This window comes from Bipolaris sorokiniana, assembly GCF_000338995.1.
Source record: "Bipolaris sorokiniana ND90Pr unplaced genomic scaffold COCSAscaffold_1, whole genome shotgun sequence".
Classification (NCBI taxonomy): domain Eukaryota; kingdom Fungi; phylum Ascomycota; class Dothideomycetes; order Pleosporales; family Pleosporaceae; genus Bipolaris; species Bipolaris sorokiniana.
In genome coordinates this window covers 1110322-1124583 of record NW_006911895.1, presented here as the reverse complement: position 1 = coordinate 1124583, position 14262 = coordinate 1110322, and the positions used below count along the sequence as shown (strand labels likewise).

Genomic DNA, 14262 nt, shown 5'->3' with positions numbered 1-14262 from the left:
CCCATCACCCTAACCTTACTCGCACCCCGCCACACAAACAACCCCTCGCCCAGGCTCGCCCACGCTTCCCGCTCACACTTGACCACCACCACCACGCACACTCTGTAATACTTGCGACTTTTAATAATTCCTCCCTCCACCCCCGGCCGGCCTGCACCTCCACCTGCACCTGCACCGCGCTAGTCCTCACCGGCCGTCCGAGCACCCAGCCCGCCGTCACCATCCCTGCGCATCTACCATCGCCAGCCATTGTGGTGTTGGACTTGGTTGTGCTTGTGCCTGCGCCTGCTGCTCCGCTCCCACGCTCGTCTTTGCCTCAGAACCAAAGTCCGCCGCCGCTCGCCTTCACCTCGACCCATCCGCCTCGCGCCCCACCCCAGACGCGTCGGCCTTCGCAGAGGCTCATTGGCCGCTGCATAACGTCCGGCTTAGCCCCGACCGCCACGGCTCTTCACCATCTCGCCGCCGCCACTTGGTACGTAGTCACGTGCGTTTCAGCCTCCCCAACATATATGCTTGTCGTGCTGCCCCTCTGTTGTTGCTCGCGTTGCTCCCCACGCTAGTCTCACATCCCCGCCCCACCTCTGCTGCACACGCGCCGACATTGCACATCACATTGCACCCACTACATCCGTCGCATACACTTTACTCTACCATCCTACCATCATCCTGCTACCCTCTCGCTCCCTTATTACGCGTCTAGTGCGTAGTCGCGCACGCGCATGTAATGGCTGTCGCTAACAGCCCCAGATTGGCAACGCCTCCAAGCAGCCCTGCTTCCCTGTCAGCCGCGCGCAAATCCGACTTTCCCTTTCATGGCCCTATGGCAGTAATGACCTCGCCTGCTGTCGACAAAACTTCCTTGGACCTGAAGGTGAGCGCTTTTGCGCCGGCAGACGCCATGGCAGTCGACACCGAAACAAACGGGTAAGTCGCCCTTTGCGCCTCCTTGCGCCTGCCTCCCTCACCTTGCGCAATGTCCATTAATGCCTGGCAGCGTGCACGACGTCCTCTTTGACGAACCGCAAACCAATGGCAAAGTCGCCGACGACCCGGCCCAACCGAAACCAACTCTAAACGGCAATCATGCAGCCCTCGACACGTCAGCGCCTGCTGATGAGCCTGCCATTGAGCCTACCATCGAACCCACGACCAACGTCTCATCTGGAATTGATGGTATTGCACAGTATCTGCCAGACAGCCAGCAAGATATCAACTCGCTGTTTGGCGACTCAGACATTGGTGCGACTGTGACAAACGCCGTTGAGGCGCCTACATCAGACGTGCGCGACGAGCCAGCACCAGCTCCACAACTGCCTACAGACACCCAGGCAACAAGCGACAGCACGCAACAAGTACCCGAGACGCAGATTTCGCCCAAGCAAGAGGAGCCTGCTCTAGAAAGCATGGACACTTCTGCCGACGCACCCGAGTCCACCCTTGCCGAGTCTTCTGGTGCGCCGACAAAACCAATGGATGACTTGAAAATCCACACTAATGCGGATGACGCTACTGCGCGTGCGCCATCAACGCAATCACCAGCGATTGTAGACCGTGAGATGGAAGATGCGCCATTGTCCGGCAAAGTCCGCCCACGCGAAGATGATGACGATGACGTTCCTGACGCAAAGCGCACAAAGACCGATGATGAAACGGCCCCCCAGACTGAAATCAAGCCATCCGCACTGCCAAGCCAGCCCGAGCAGACCAACGGCAACAGCGTTACCCCAGGCCCAGCATCAGAATCTGCGCAAGAAGCCTCGGGCGTTCACAAGGCAGTTGATTGGGAGGAGTGGCCAACCACGCCCTTGACCGAAGCTCAGAGCAAATTCTTGCTTGAGCGGATACGGAATACCAAAAAGATCAAGGTGTCACTAGCGTTTAAGGATCCTGTTGACCCCGTAGCGCTCAACATCCCAACCTACTATGACGTCGTCAAGCATCCTATGGATTTGACCACCATGGAGGCCAAGTTGAAGGAGAAAAAGTACAAGTACGTGAGGGACTTTATGGCAGATCTTGATCAAATGATTACCAACAGTGAGCTATTCAACAACAAACAGCACCCTGTTACGCAGGCCGGATACAATCTGCGAGCCTACTTCTTGAAGGGTATGGGTAAGATGCCTCGAGGCGCTGCTGCTGAAGAGCCGCCCAAGCCAGCAAAGACCAAGAAGCCGACGGTTAACACTGCGCAAAAGGCCAGGCGTGAGTCGCGCGTTGCACCGCCCAACGTCAAGTCTCCCGCTGTCCCCACGCCAGCTGCCACATCACCACAGGCTGCTTGGCCACTGCAACAAGATGGCACTCCGCTAATTCGTCGTGATTCATCTACTACAGATGGCCGACCAAAGCGCGAGATCCACAGACCTTCCAAAGACTTGCCCTACTCGAATGCTAAGCCCAGAAGGAAGAAGTTCCAGCAGGAGCTCAAATTCTGCGAATCTGTGATTACCGAGCTTATGAAGCCAAAGTACAGCACTCTTACTTACCCCTTTACCTCTCCGGTAGACCCTGTCGCTCTCAACATTCCCTCGTATCTCAAAATCATCAAGAAACCTATGGATTTTGGCACTATTGAGAAGAACCTCAAGAACGGTGTCTACCAGAGTGCAAAGGACTTTTATGCCGATGCCCAGCTCGTGTTCCAAAACTGCTACAAGTTCAACCCCGAAGGTGACGCCGTCAACCAGATGGGCCACAAGCTCGAGGAGCTCTTTGAGAGTCTGTGGAAGGAAAAGGCAGACTGGCTCGCCCAACATGCCCCTCCTCCCGAGCATTCTCCAAGCGATCTCTACTCTGACGAGGAAGACGACAAGGATGAAGAGGATGAGGAGATAGACCAAGCTCAAGCGCAAGCTCAAGCCCAGTTTATTGCTATCCAGCAGCAAATCGCAGCGCTGAATGCCACTGCCCAGCAGCTTCTGCAACAGCAGACGGGCGCTAAGCGTGCCTCGCCCAAGCTACCTGGCAAGAAGAAGAAGGGTGCTGGGCAATCTGCAAAGAGGAAGAGCCTGCCTCTGGCGGTGCCACCTCCGGCCAAGCCCATCAAGAGCGCGCCGGTGAAGAAGGCAAAGGCGCCTGCACCCCTCAGCTTTGCCCAGAAGCAGGAGATTTCCGAAAGTATTAGCACTCTTGGAGATGCTGAGATGCATCGGGCAGTTCAGATTATCCGAAATGGATGCCCGCACCTTGCTAGTGTCAATGACGACGAGATGGAGCTTGACATGGACGAAATCAATGACGACACGCTTAGGGAGCTGTTGAAGTTCATCAAGTCTCTGCGCGGTCCGAAAGGAGGTGCGGTAGCCGATGACGATTTCGAGCCACCAAGACCAGTGTCGAAGCAGACGGCGAGCCGGCCCAAGAAGAACAAGCCCATGGGCAAGTCAGAGCAGGAAGACAATATGCGCAAGATCCAGGAGAAGTTGCAGTCGTTCCAGGGTGGTGCATCGGGATCTAGCCAGTCTCCACCTGGTAAGTTGTCAGTGCTTGATCGAAGCAATCATCCACTAACCTATGCAGTGCACGATGCATCCAGCGACGACGATGAGTCGAGCGGCTCTGAAAGCGAAGAAGAGTAAACCTCTTCGGCACACCCTCTTGTTTCCGCGTGACTTGCTCGCCTGCCATGCTCTGCCCTGCCCCTGTTCTGCCCTGCGTGTTCGATGAATTTGTCCAGCTTCATCCCTTCTCTTCCCTGTATGAATGAACAGCCTTGAGCTTCTTGGTGCGGTTGATCAGGTATCGCCACGGATTACCAAGGGCTGAAGCGGAATGTTAGTGCGTGCTTTAATATCTGCGCGTCCTCATTCACTCACCCATTGCACGTCACCTTTCTCATACACACATACACAACGTTTGTATAGTATTCTCTTCGCGACCAGATCCCCCCCTCGCGGTACCTTGATGATGGTACCCATGCCGACAATGGATTACGAGTGACGACGAGGTTTGTCTTTTGCGCTGGTCCATCTAGTTGAGGACATGGGCTGCTCGCTGTACCCAGCATTTGGCGTGGTGTGGTTGTAGAGACGGAGGACATTTCGAGTAGTCTTTTTGCTGTATGAATACGCTGCGCGAGGTTGGCAGCCAAAACAAAATGCAGATAATTTGTCCAATGTGTCTGTGGCTGCGTTCATTGGTGCGTGATGTTACGTGTTTCTTTAGTCAGGCCTTTGTCTTGTTGAGTACTCGAGACTGGGTCGTAGCCAAGGACAGAGCCGACCGGCCGAGGATAGGGGAGAGATGCTGACGTTTGTAGAGGGTGAGTGAGTGACGTAGAGAAGGGTGGTATGTAGCAACCATCGTGTATTGCTTTACTGTTCGTCGTTGGATGCGTTGGGCGCCTGCATGAGCGTCTCGTCAGGGGGCGAGGGAGTAGTAGCCGGTGGTTGATCAGGCAAGCCAGTACCGAGGGGTTACGGGGTGGTGCAAAGACCAGTCCCTCAGGACGGTCGTGTGTAGCGCTGTGCATGAGGAGTGCGTCCTAAGAGAGTGGGGGAACCAGATACTGTACGCTTTGTCGCTGGCTCTGCATATGCGTCGTGTAAGCGTCGTGTGACGGCAGCGGACAAGCGGCGCCAGGAAGAGGGACGTAGGGCTCGACAGTCGGGGACGCATGCAGAAAACAAAGTTAGGCTAGGAGAAGCAGGGGCGATAGCTTGGACAATCCAAGAAAAGCATATGCTGCAATGTAGTGAGAGAGAGGGAGAAACAGTGTGTGTGTTGTCCGAGAATAGTGGCTGTTCTGTCTCTGCAAGCGGAGGTGGAGGGTGGGGAATCAGCGGGTGCCCTGACTTGAGTATGTGCGTGCGAGTGCTGAGCGGTCGGCGCGCTAGCTGTGCCTTTCGCGAACTGCCCATGTCTCGCCCAAAACTTCGAGCTCCATAGACACGCCAAACACGACGCGCCCAGCTATATCCACCCTTCACGCCACCCGTCACCCTCCATTCAACCTATACCGGCCCTCGTTTCAGCACACCCGTTTCACCTACAACATAATTGAGTGTCTGCGACTGCCAAAATGACAACGGTGCCGGTCAGCGAAGTTAAGAGCACACATGATCGCTCCTCAAGAACCGCAGCGCATTCCCACATCAAAGGCCTAGGCCTGTCAAGTGATGGGCGTGCGACACCCTCGGCCGGAGGCTTCATCGGCCAGGCTGCAGCTCGAGAGGTACTTGATGGCCCGCTGTTTACTCAATCTTGGCGCTAACCTGCCCAGGCATGCGGTCTAGTCGTCGACCTTGTCAAGGCAAAGAAGATGTCTGGCAGAGCTGTGCTGCTCGCAGGTGGACCGGGAACGGGCAAGACTGCACTAGCATTGGCCATAAGCCAGGAACTCGGCACAAAGGTCCCCTTCTGCCCCATTGTCGGCAGTGAGATCTACTCTGCAGAGGTCAAGAAGACCGAGGCGCTCATGGAGAACTTCAGAAGGGCCATCGGTGCGCATTTCTTCCCCTCTTTCTCCGGTCAAACTAACACTCAGCCACAGGTCTGCGCGTCAAGGAAACAAAGGAAGTTTACGAAGGTGAAGTGACCGAGCTCACTCCAGAGGAAGCTGAGAATCCACTCGGAGGCTACGGCCGCACCATCTCCCACCTCCTCATCACACTCAAGTCTGCCAAGGGCACAAAGAAGCTGCGACTCGATCCATCCATCTACGAGGCCATACAGAAGGAGCGCGTGCGCTTGGGCGATGTCATCTACATTGAAGCCAACACAGGCGCTGTGAAGCGCGTTGGGCGATCAGACGCTTACGCGACCGAGTTCGATCTCGAAGCAGAGGAGTATGTGCCTATACCAAAGGGCGATGTGCACAAGAAGAAAGAGATTGTCCAGGACGTTACCCTACACGACTTGGACGTTGCAAATGCACGGCCACAGGGAGGTCAGGACATTATGAGCATGATGGGTCAGCTCATGAAGCCAAAGAAGACTGAGATTACAGAGAAGCTGCGGTTAGAGATCAACAAAGTTGTCAACAGGTACATCGATCAGGGAATCGCAGACCTAGTACCCGGTGTTCTCTTCATTGATGAGGTTCATATGCTCGACCTCGAGGCTTTCACCTTTCTCAACCGCGCGCTCGAGTCGCCCCTCTCGCCCCTTGTTATTCTTGCCTCGAACCGTGGCAACACGCACATTCGCGGCGGTACAAACCTGCCTCCTTCGGCCCATGGTATCCCAACGGATTTACTTGCACGACTCCTTATCGTTCCCACACATCCGTACAGCCCGGCAGAAATTAGCTCCATCATCACCACACGCGTTACGACGGAGAAGCTCAACATCTCGCCAGCGGCAAAGGACAAGGTCAGCTCATTGGGCGAGAAGATCAGTCTGCGGTATGCGCTGCAATTGCTAGCGCCTGCCAGTGTACTGGCCGAGGTGAATGGACGGGAGAACAAGCAGATTGAGGTTGAGGACGTAGAGGAGTGTCAGGATCTGTTCTTGGATGCACGAAGAAGTGCAGAAGCATTGGGACAGGCAAGTGGGTATATCTCGTAGGTGCTATGTTGTCGTTTGTACAATAGCCCGGCGTTTGGATGCAGAGGACGGTAGGCGTTCCTCAATCATAGGGAGCAGTGTTTGTTTGTTTTATACTATTATCAAAAGGCTAGACGATATTTGCACTGGATAATACGATGTTACGGCACATGAGTTGTACCATGGCCTACCAAAGAAAAAGAAAAGAATGGTGATGATGCATGGCAGCAGTGAAAGTGTAATGTGTAAATACATAGCGCGGGTGAGCAGCCTTGGGGAGATGTTGGTATATCTTGACTGGTGGAGATGTCGACTTGCAAGGGTAACCACTAGGTGAGATTTGATCTGAATGACGATAGAAGATGTCATAGAAGCGGACGCTAGATCTACGGACAGGAATATTCTCGAGCTGTGGTTGCACACGACAATAATACTATGTAGGGAGCGTTTAGACTGTCGGGGTATTACGGAAGGAGTTCAGATGGCAAGAACAGGTTCTGCCAAGGACACACGGCTTCCGTTGCCACTCAACGGCTCCGATTGGTTCCGTCGGCTATATGCCCAAAAGCTACATGAACAAAAGCTGTTTGCCTGTTGACTCTTCGCAACCACGACCGGTTGTACACACACATATATCAAGAACCTTGGTGCAAGTCACTACTGTCGCAAAGATCGAACCAAATCCGCCTCGCTACCTACCATAATGTCTACCGCGATGCGCGCCTTGATGCGCCTACCTCGGCAGCTGTCCCGGCGCTCTTTTGGCATGTCTGCACGCACTGCACAGTCACCGTTTGGCTCTGGACCTTCGCCCCCACGCCTACCCAAAGAGGAGCAAGAAATCTTCGAGAAGCTGCAAAAACAAAGCACTGGAGCCTTTAGCACGCCAATAGGAAGCGAGGAAGAAGCAGCGCCGTCGTCCAAAGCAAACATTCGCATACAAATCAATCAATCGCCCGACTCTTCTTCTTCCTCGTCATCGCGCCCGCAAATCAATCAGTCGCCCGACTCATCAGCAGAGCGAGAGATTAGGTTCGAGAATGGCAAAGAGATTAAAAAGGGAGAAGAGTTTCATCCCAACATGCGAAGGGGTGCACCGCCAGAGTTTGAGGGCGATGTCAATCCCAAGACTGGAGAGGTGGGTGGACCGAAGAACGAACCATTGAGATGGGGGCACGCAAGCGACTGGAGCTACAATGGAAGGGTGACTGACTTTTAATCGCGCAAAGCTATGAAGGATGGAGGATCTGACGCATGACCCGACGTGCTGGATGTAAGTAGATATAAGTAAGCGTAGTATTAATTAGTCGATAAGACTATTATCATACAGAGTTGGGAGCAATGTTAGGCCGAGTCACATGGTGATATGCTCGCAGACCAAAAGTGTGCACATGTCGGTGCGGAAAGGTAAAAAAGGTCAACCATCAGTCTGCATAGCTAAAGAGCAGGCTCAGGTGGAGATGCACGTGTGGCATACATACACGAGCCCATACGCAGGCGCGAATGACGTGGCGGCGAGTAGAAGAACGAGTTCCAGAACGTGGACACGAGGGGGAAATGCTCCGGGAACGGGGCGTTCCAGATGAGGGTCGAATAGGTACACGAAAAGTTATTTTGGGGGTTCCTGCTGATAGCCGAGCAGATAGTATAGCAGGCTAGTCGCTTGGGCGGGGGTGCTCGGTCAACACACTATGGCATTTCTGCGCAAGGATGGGGCTTTGAAGAGAGCGATTTACTCGACCCTTTGTTGCTTGTACCATACCTCAAGGACAAATGGGCGCACCCGGCGAGTGTGACATGCAAGGCCGTTTCATGCTAACGGCATAGGGGCTATGTGGCGCAGCGTGAAGCCGTGGTTAAGCATTGGCTAGTGGCATAGTGGCTGTCTAACCACGATGGCCTGAGCCCGTGCCCTTTTCGGTTTTCGGGGTCCATGAAAGCCTCTTCCTCTCTCGTACTTAGACACACATGCGTACGTACTTCCATACGACCGGCCCGTCCATACGCCCTCATCTCTCATCTCTCGGCTGCTTCGGCTTTCGGGCGCGTATAAGTATACAACAGCATTTTGCACACTCAAAATGGGCATCTATACCCGCACTCAGATGCCTGTGTGTTCCTGCTACGTTTCAGGCAACCTAGCAGCACTCGCCATGTGCACATTGGCGAAACGCTCTACTCGTCTCGCCAGCAATCCCATCCCTGGAGCGATCATGTTTTTGCTTCAGGTCGCGACTTGGGCTGCAGGTCCCACATGGTGCCCATATTAGCTGGCCAGAGTCTTTGCCAGCCGTCTGCTGCGGATCTTTCCCACTGTCTGCCCTCGCAGTAACTAATGCGTGTTTCTCCCTCTCATCTAGATCCCGCACCCCCCACTCGCCTTTATCCGCTTTCCCCCTGAGAGCCGCCAGAACGTGGGCAAGAACTATTGAAGCCCCGGGCCCTTGACACACACAAACTGTGTTGATCACGTACTTGTGTGTGCTCTAGTAGTAGTCGTCTTACTGCAGTATACGCATCTCGGGCTCTTGTTGGTGCTCATGGTGTTTCCTCGGTGTAATTGAACTGTCAGCTCACGCTATTCGTTGTCGGTACTTTATCCTAGTCTGACACCACTGGCCCTGCAGTGCCTAACCCAGGAGTGCCTGGCTGCTTCAGCCTCATGCACACAACGCGCAACAAACCGCCCTGTCACAACAACTCACAACCCCCAGGGTCTGGCTCCTGGATTCCGGCATCGTGGGTTAGCGTGGTGCCGACACGACAGGAATTGCCTTGACAAGATGTATTGTTTTGCATTAGCGGAGCTGCGTACGGGCGCCTCGACTCGTCGATAACGTCCATTGCTTGCCCATCTGCAGCCGACTACAAAATCCTCGGCTCAGCCACCCTCGTGTTCGTGTGTGCCAACGCCAACATCAAAATAATCCGTGCCCATGGTATGTTACATTCACTATATAGCGTCCATCTGAAATCTCACGCCCCGCCAATGGCTTGCTAACGCCTCGGTCACAACCAGTCTCTTGGTCACAATTCCCCTATATGACCCTCTGATGCTGTCACCCGCTTTCTTTTTTGCCCGTTTCTTCTCTCCTATCTAGAAAGATCTACAACTCCTAGTCCCCCTGCGTTATAGCATCGTCACCATCACCGGAGATCCGTATCCATTCGGCATCATTGGCAAGGATATCGCCGAACACGGGCACCTTATTTGGGATATCCTTTGTCTTTTGACTGGCCTCGCTCCCTTTTCGTACCACAGCAGCACCAACAAGAACAACAATGTTGCGCCTACTGCTTTGTGTGGCCTTCTTCTTCCACAGCGTTCTTGCTCTGGACGAAGTCGTCGATCTTGGATATGCAAAGTACCGCGGAAAAAGTATCGGCAATGGCGTCATGCGCTGGGCTGGCATGCGATTTGCCCGCAGCCCCTCGCGGAAAGAGGGTCTACGATTCGCTGCTCCACAAGATCCAGTCAAGGAAGATGGCATCGTAGATGCGTCATCAGTACGCTATCATCTTACTTACGTCAGATTCTGGCAGGCAAGCTAACAGAATGACAGTTTGGACCCTTGTGCATCGGAACCAGGAGCGACCTCAACGCTGAGACAGGAGGAACCCATGCTGAAGATTGCCTCTTTGTTAATGTCTTCTCACCCAGTACAGCAAATGACACGAGCAACTTACCCGTCTATGTCTTCATCCAGGGCGGTGGCTTCAACATGAACGGCAATGCAAACTACAATGGCGCAGACCTGATTGGCGCAGGTGACAATGGAATCGTCGTCGTAAACTTCAACTACCGTGTGGGTCCATATGGTTTCTTGGCTTCAAATGAAATTGCGACAAACCAGAACTTCAGCTTGAACAACGGACTCAAAGATCAGAGACAAGCCCTCAAATGGGTACAAGCTCACATCCAGCAATTCGGAGGTGATCCTAAGCATGTGACGATTGGAGGCGCAAGCGCTGGTGGAGGCTCAGTCGTATTCCAACTTACAGCCTATGGCGGTCGGGACGATGGTCTCTTCCATGCTGCTGCCGCCGAGTCTGCAGCTTTCCCATCTCTACGTGACGTCAAAGATAGTCAATGGCAATACGACGAACTGCTTCGCCAAACAGGCTGCAAGGATCTCGATTGCATGGCCAGTATGGATACTGTCACCTTCCAGAAGGCTGTGCGCGCACTGCAGAAACCCTTTCCTGGCGGCGGTGGCCCACCTGTATACTTCTGGAACCCCACAATCGACAACGATTTTATCAAGGACTTCACATTCAACGAACTAAGGGCAGGTCACTACGTCCACGTACCCACCATCTTCGGCACCGCCACCCACGACGGCATCAACTTCACACCCCAGAACGTTGTTTCGGTAGCTAAAGCAGAAAGCTTCTTGACTGATAACTATCCTGGCATGAAATGGAGCATCATCAGTCGGATTTGGGGTTCTGACACTGCTATTGCCGCGGGCAACAGTGACCGCTGGAGAGCGGTCACGGCTGACATCTATGGCGCAATTCGATACGCCTGTCCTGGACTCAACATTTCTGCTACATTTGCTAGCGATAAGGAGCACTCTACATGGCACTATAGGTGGAACGTTGGAACAGCGTCGCACGTTGGCGAGTTGTTGCCCATTTGGAACAATTCTACCTCTGCTGCTGGTGTGTTTGTTCAGGCTTACTGGGCGTCGTTCATCAGGACCTATGATCCCAACAAGTTTGCTGCAGAGTTCCTTCTCGCCAAAGGCTCGGAGTTGAAGAGCCCTAATTGGGAACCATACGATGCCAAGGATTCGAAGAGATTGGTTTTCAACGATGACAACAACGTGGTCATGGAAAAAATTGCCGAAGTGGAGCAGAGGAGATGTGAAGACGTTGACGCTCTAGGACTACACCTGAAACAGTAAGTCGTTTTCATATTAATTTTCTGGCAAACGCAAACGCTAACGGACGTTACAGACCCACAGCCAAAGGCGACAGCTCTTCGACACCTGCCACTCCTTCCCCTTCTTCCCCCGCCTCTTCCGCCGGCTCTAGCTCTGGCTCTGGCTCTGGCTCTGGTTCTGGCTCTTCCGCTGGACCTTCTGCTGGCTCTCCCTCCTCACCTCCCACCGGCTCCTATGGAATCCGGAACGCACCATTTTCATTAACATCTTTGATCTTTGCTTCCATTACACTGGGCTCGCTCCAGTGGATCGTAATTTGAACACATGCGCAATGCGATAATAATACACCCTATTAATACTGTACGACTCGATCGTCAGTGCCTTTTTGGATTAAAATCCACGCTTCTCCCTTGAGAATCTGGCCCACTTCCCCCAACTCGGATCTGCAGAGTCTACATAAAGACTTTACTGCACCCGACCATTCGTATACGCCCAAAGAGAAGACAATGGGTATTGTCTAGTACGAAAATAAGATTGTATATTTCGGTTAAGAGTAACACTTAACTGCTGAACTCGATGCTTTGCGTCGAGAGTATACAGAATGATCAGGAGGAAGACGACGAGAATGCAATGGAAGAAACATTGCTAGAAGAGATTTGCATTGAACTACCCGGGCCCCTGGAGAAGAAGACGACCTCCAAGTCAAACAACCTTTTTTCATTTGTCCGAGATGTAAGAGTAGTTGGTCCTTAGAACATTATGGGGGGATAGCTGCGGTTCATCACCGCGCTTGGCATCACTCTTCACCAAAGACGGTGAGGTACTACTGTAATAGAGGAACATATAATACATAGCTAGCACTGCTAGTGCTTGTGGAAAACATGTAGAACATAAACTGTGTACGCTCGAAGTAATAGCATTTTTTATGTTGCAGTCATTGTGCGGACATTATCCAGACGTTGCAGTTTACAGTGTGACTACTCGGGTCTATTAAATTTAAGTTTCGTTTTTTCTGCACATACAAGTTGCTGAAATACCCTCCTTGATTCCGTAAAGATAGTCACATGCAATGTCTATCCCACCGGGTGCATTGGAGCGGATGAGTAGTAAGGGTCGTCGAGTCGAGGGTTGGCTGCAAACAGCAGTCACCTCAGACGCCACTTCCTCCTCTAGTCTTACCACGACTTCACGAGAGTGTGATAGCTCACAATTCTTGTTTGCACCACTCGATGTTCACTAATTGATTTCACTCGGGACTAACAGCACTGCTAACTTTTGTACAAACAACGACAAACATCAGCCTTTTGCTAGACTACAACCCCACGAATCTCGATTACCATTCATGGCGTTTCCCATAGACTACATGCACAAGCTGCCGCGCTACTACGCAACCGCCCTGTCCAAGGAGGATAGGTATACACTCACTCACGGCGAGAAGAACCACAACCTTAAGGAATGGACAGGCTGGGATCTGGTTCGCCATCACGACTCTCGCAGGAACCTCATTCCCCAAGTAATGCCCAAAGTCGAGAAGATGAATGCACTTGCAGATATAGAGCACAGCAAACAATACAGTCAGCGTACGATGGCGAAAGCGAAAGTGAAAGACAGGGTGCTAGACAAGGTGCGTGGAATGTTTCGCGTACCGCGTATCAAGATCACAACTGACAACGGCAAGGAATACCAAGAGTCTACCTACACCCAGTCGATTCATGGCCATCATTCTACTAGCTCATCACCAGTCTGTCTCCTGCCATCGCCCTCGATGAGTCCTTCAACACCATCCCTCGCACTCGATAACAACACAACCGAACACTCACCACGACACCCCCGTCCAAGCAGCAGCAGTGACTACTTTTCGCACCGTCCCACTCATCGAGCTTCCTCAAGCACCCACCGCCGCCACATATCCCCCCTCGCACTCTCCTCGAGCCCACCCTCCGACTCCTCCGTCCGCGTTCGCAGCCCCCTAGCACATCAAGTCTCGTTCCAACCTAATCCAGACGCAACGTTTGATACGTTCCTTGTGCCGCACAAGTCGGGCAAGGGCGAGGTGCTGCATGAGGTGGCCGATGCGAAGAAGAGTGGAGCAAAGAGGTTGAGCAAGATGCCGTCTATGCCGCTGTTGAGGAAGCGGATGGAGATTGATTAGGTGTGTGTATATGTGTTACTTGGGTTTGAACGTTGATGGGGACGTGTTGGCATGTTTGAGAATGCAAACTACTGTATTACGTGCTAGCGCGAGATATGGGAATGCATTTACATGGGAGGCTGTGTAAGTATGGGTAAGTTAGGAATATAGACTTGGCTGCGACAATAGATTGGAACTTTGATAGTAGTACTAGCGCCGCGTGTAGCCCGGTCATCCGTTTGTTTTGTTTTCTTTCCTTTGCGAATGCGACTGGCGAGGCCCGTGTGTATGCCATGTAGTCGGTAAAAAAAAAGGTGGGTGCGTTGTAACTGTTGTGAGGACTTACTAACCTGACCTGGGAAGTCAGGCACGGCTTACCCGATTAGGGCAACTATTGCATGCACTGCGGAAGGGAGGGGAAGCCATACTTAATGTAAAGTATTACTAGAAAAAAAACCATCTATCGTTCTTATAACAAAGTCCATGTTAGCTCTCCACATCCTGCACTCTCTCAAATAATCTCCCTCCAAAACCCAAGACCTGAAAACAAAAAAGTGAGTTGTCCAAGTAGATAGATTCAGGAAAAAAAAAAGTCGCTCAACTAATAAATCCCCACAAGTGTCCTCCTCCGCCCTCGTCCCCCTCACCATCATCAAAGGCGCAGGCCACGAATTCATCGCCCTACCCGAAGGCGACAATGCCACCGTTGCTGATTTTCACACGTAAAAAACATCCCTCCTTTCCCCCCCC

The 14262-nt window shown here is 52.7% G+C and overlaps 6 protein-coding genes across 6 annotated transcripts in view; all 6 read left to right on the top strand.

Annotated features, from left to right (window-relative positions):
* Positions 1-727: 727 nt before the first annotated feature.
* COCSADRAFT_166346 (uncharacterized protein) lies at positions 728-3584 on the top strand (the record flags this gene model as incomplete). Its single annotated transcript, XM_007696511.1, has 3 exons — positions 728-927; positions 998-3477; positions 3526-3584. 3 exons carry the CDS (start codon positions 728-730, stop codon positions 3582-3584), a joined length of 2739 nt encoding a protein of 912 aa, XP_007694701.1.
* Positions 3585-4896: 1312 nt separating this feature from the next.
* On the top strand, positions 4897-6709 carry COCSADRAFT_195178 (uncharacterized protein). The gene is made up of 3 exons (XM_007696510.1): positions 4897-5179; positions 5228-5447; positions 5498-6709. The coding sequence occupies exons 1-3, from the start codon at positions 5027-5029 to the stop codon at positions 6511-6513; spliced, it is 1389 nt and encodes a 462-aa protein (XP_007694700.1). The 5' UTR covers positions 4897-5026; the 3' UTR covers positions 6514-6709.
* A 387-nt stretch (positions 6710-7096) lies between these two features.
* COCSADRAFT_32087 (uncharacterized protein) lies at positions 7097-7856 on the top strand. The gene has a single exon (XM_007696008.1). It carries the CDS (start codon positions 7196-7198, stop codon positions 7709-7711), a length of 516 nt encoding a protein of 171 aa, XP_007694198.1. The 5' UTR covers positions 7097-7195; the 3' UTR covers positions 7712-7856.
* A 1918-nt stretch (positions 7857-9774) lies between these two features.
* On the top strand, positions 9775-11402 carry COCSADRAFT_77914 (uncharacterized protein; the record flags this gene model as incomplete). Its single annotated transcript, XM_007696509.1, has 2 exons — positions 9775-9999; positions 10056-11402. The coding sequence occupies 2 exons, from the start codon at positions 9775-9777 to the stop codon at positions 11400-11402; spliced, it is 1572 nt and encodes a 523-aa protein (XP_007694699.1).
* A 1321-nt stretch (positions 11403-12723) lies between these two features.
* On the top strand, positions 12724-13533 carry COCSADRAFT_21576 (uncharacterized protein; the record flags this gene model as incomplete). Its single annotated transcript, XM_007695875.1, has 1 exon — positions 12724-13533. One exon carries the CDS (start codon positions 12724-12726, stop codon positions 13531-13533), a length of 810 nt encoding a protein of 269 aa, XP_007694065.1.
* Positions 13534-13985: 452 nt separating this feature from the next.
* The window catches only part of COCSADRAFT_131005 (uncharacterized protein), a gene marked incomplete at its 3' end in the record, with an annotated part of 1270 nt that continues 993 nt past the window's right edge, over positions 13986-14262 (top strand). The window contains exons 1-2 of the mRNA XM_007696508.1: positions 13986-14066; positions 14132-14234. Coding sequence (XP_007694698.1) covers position 14066; positions 14132-14234 — 104 coding nt within the window. The 5' untranslated portion in view covers positions 13986-14065. The remainder of the gene's footprint in view (positions 14067-14131; positions 14235-14262) is intronic.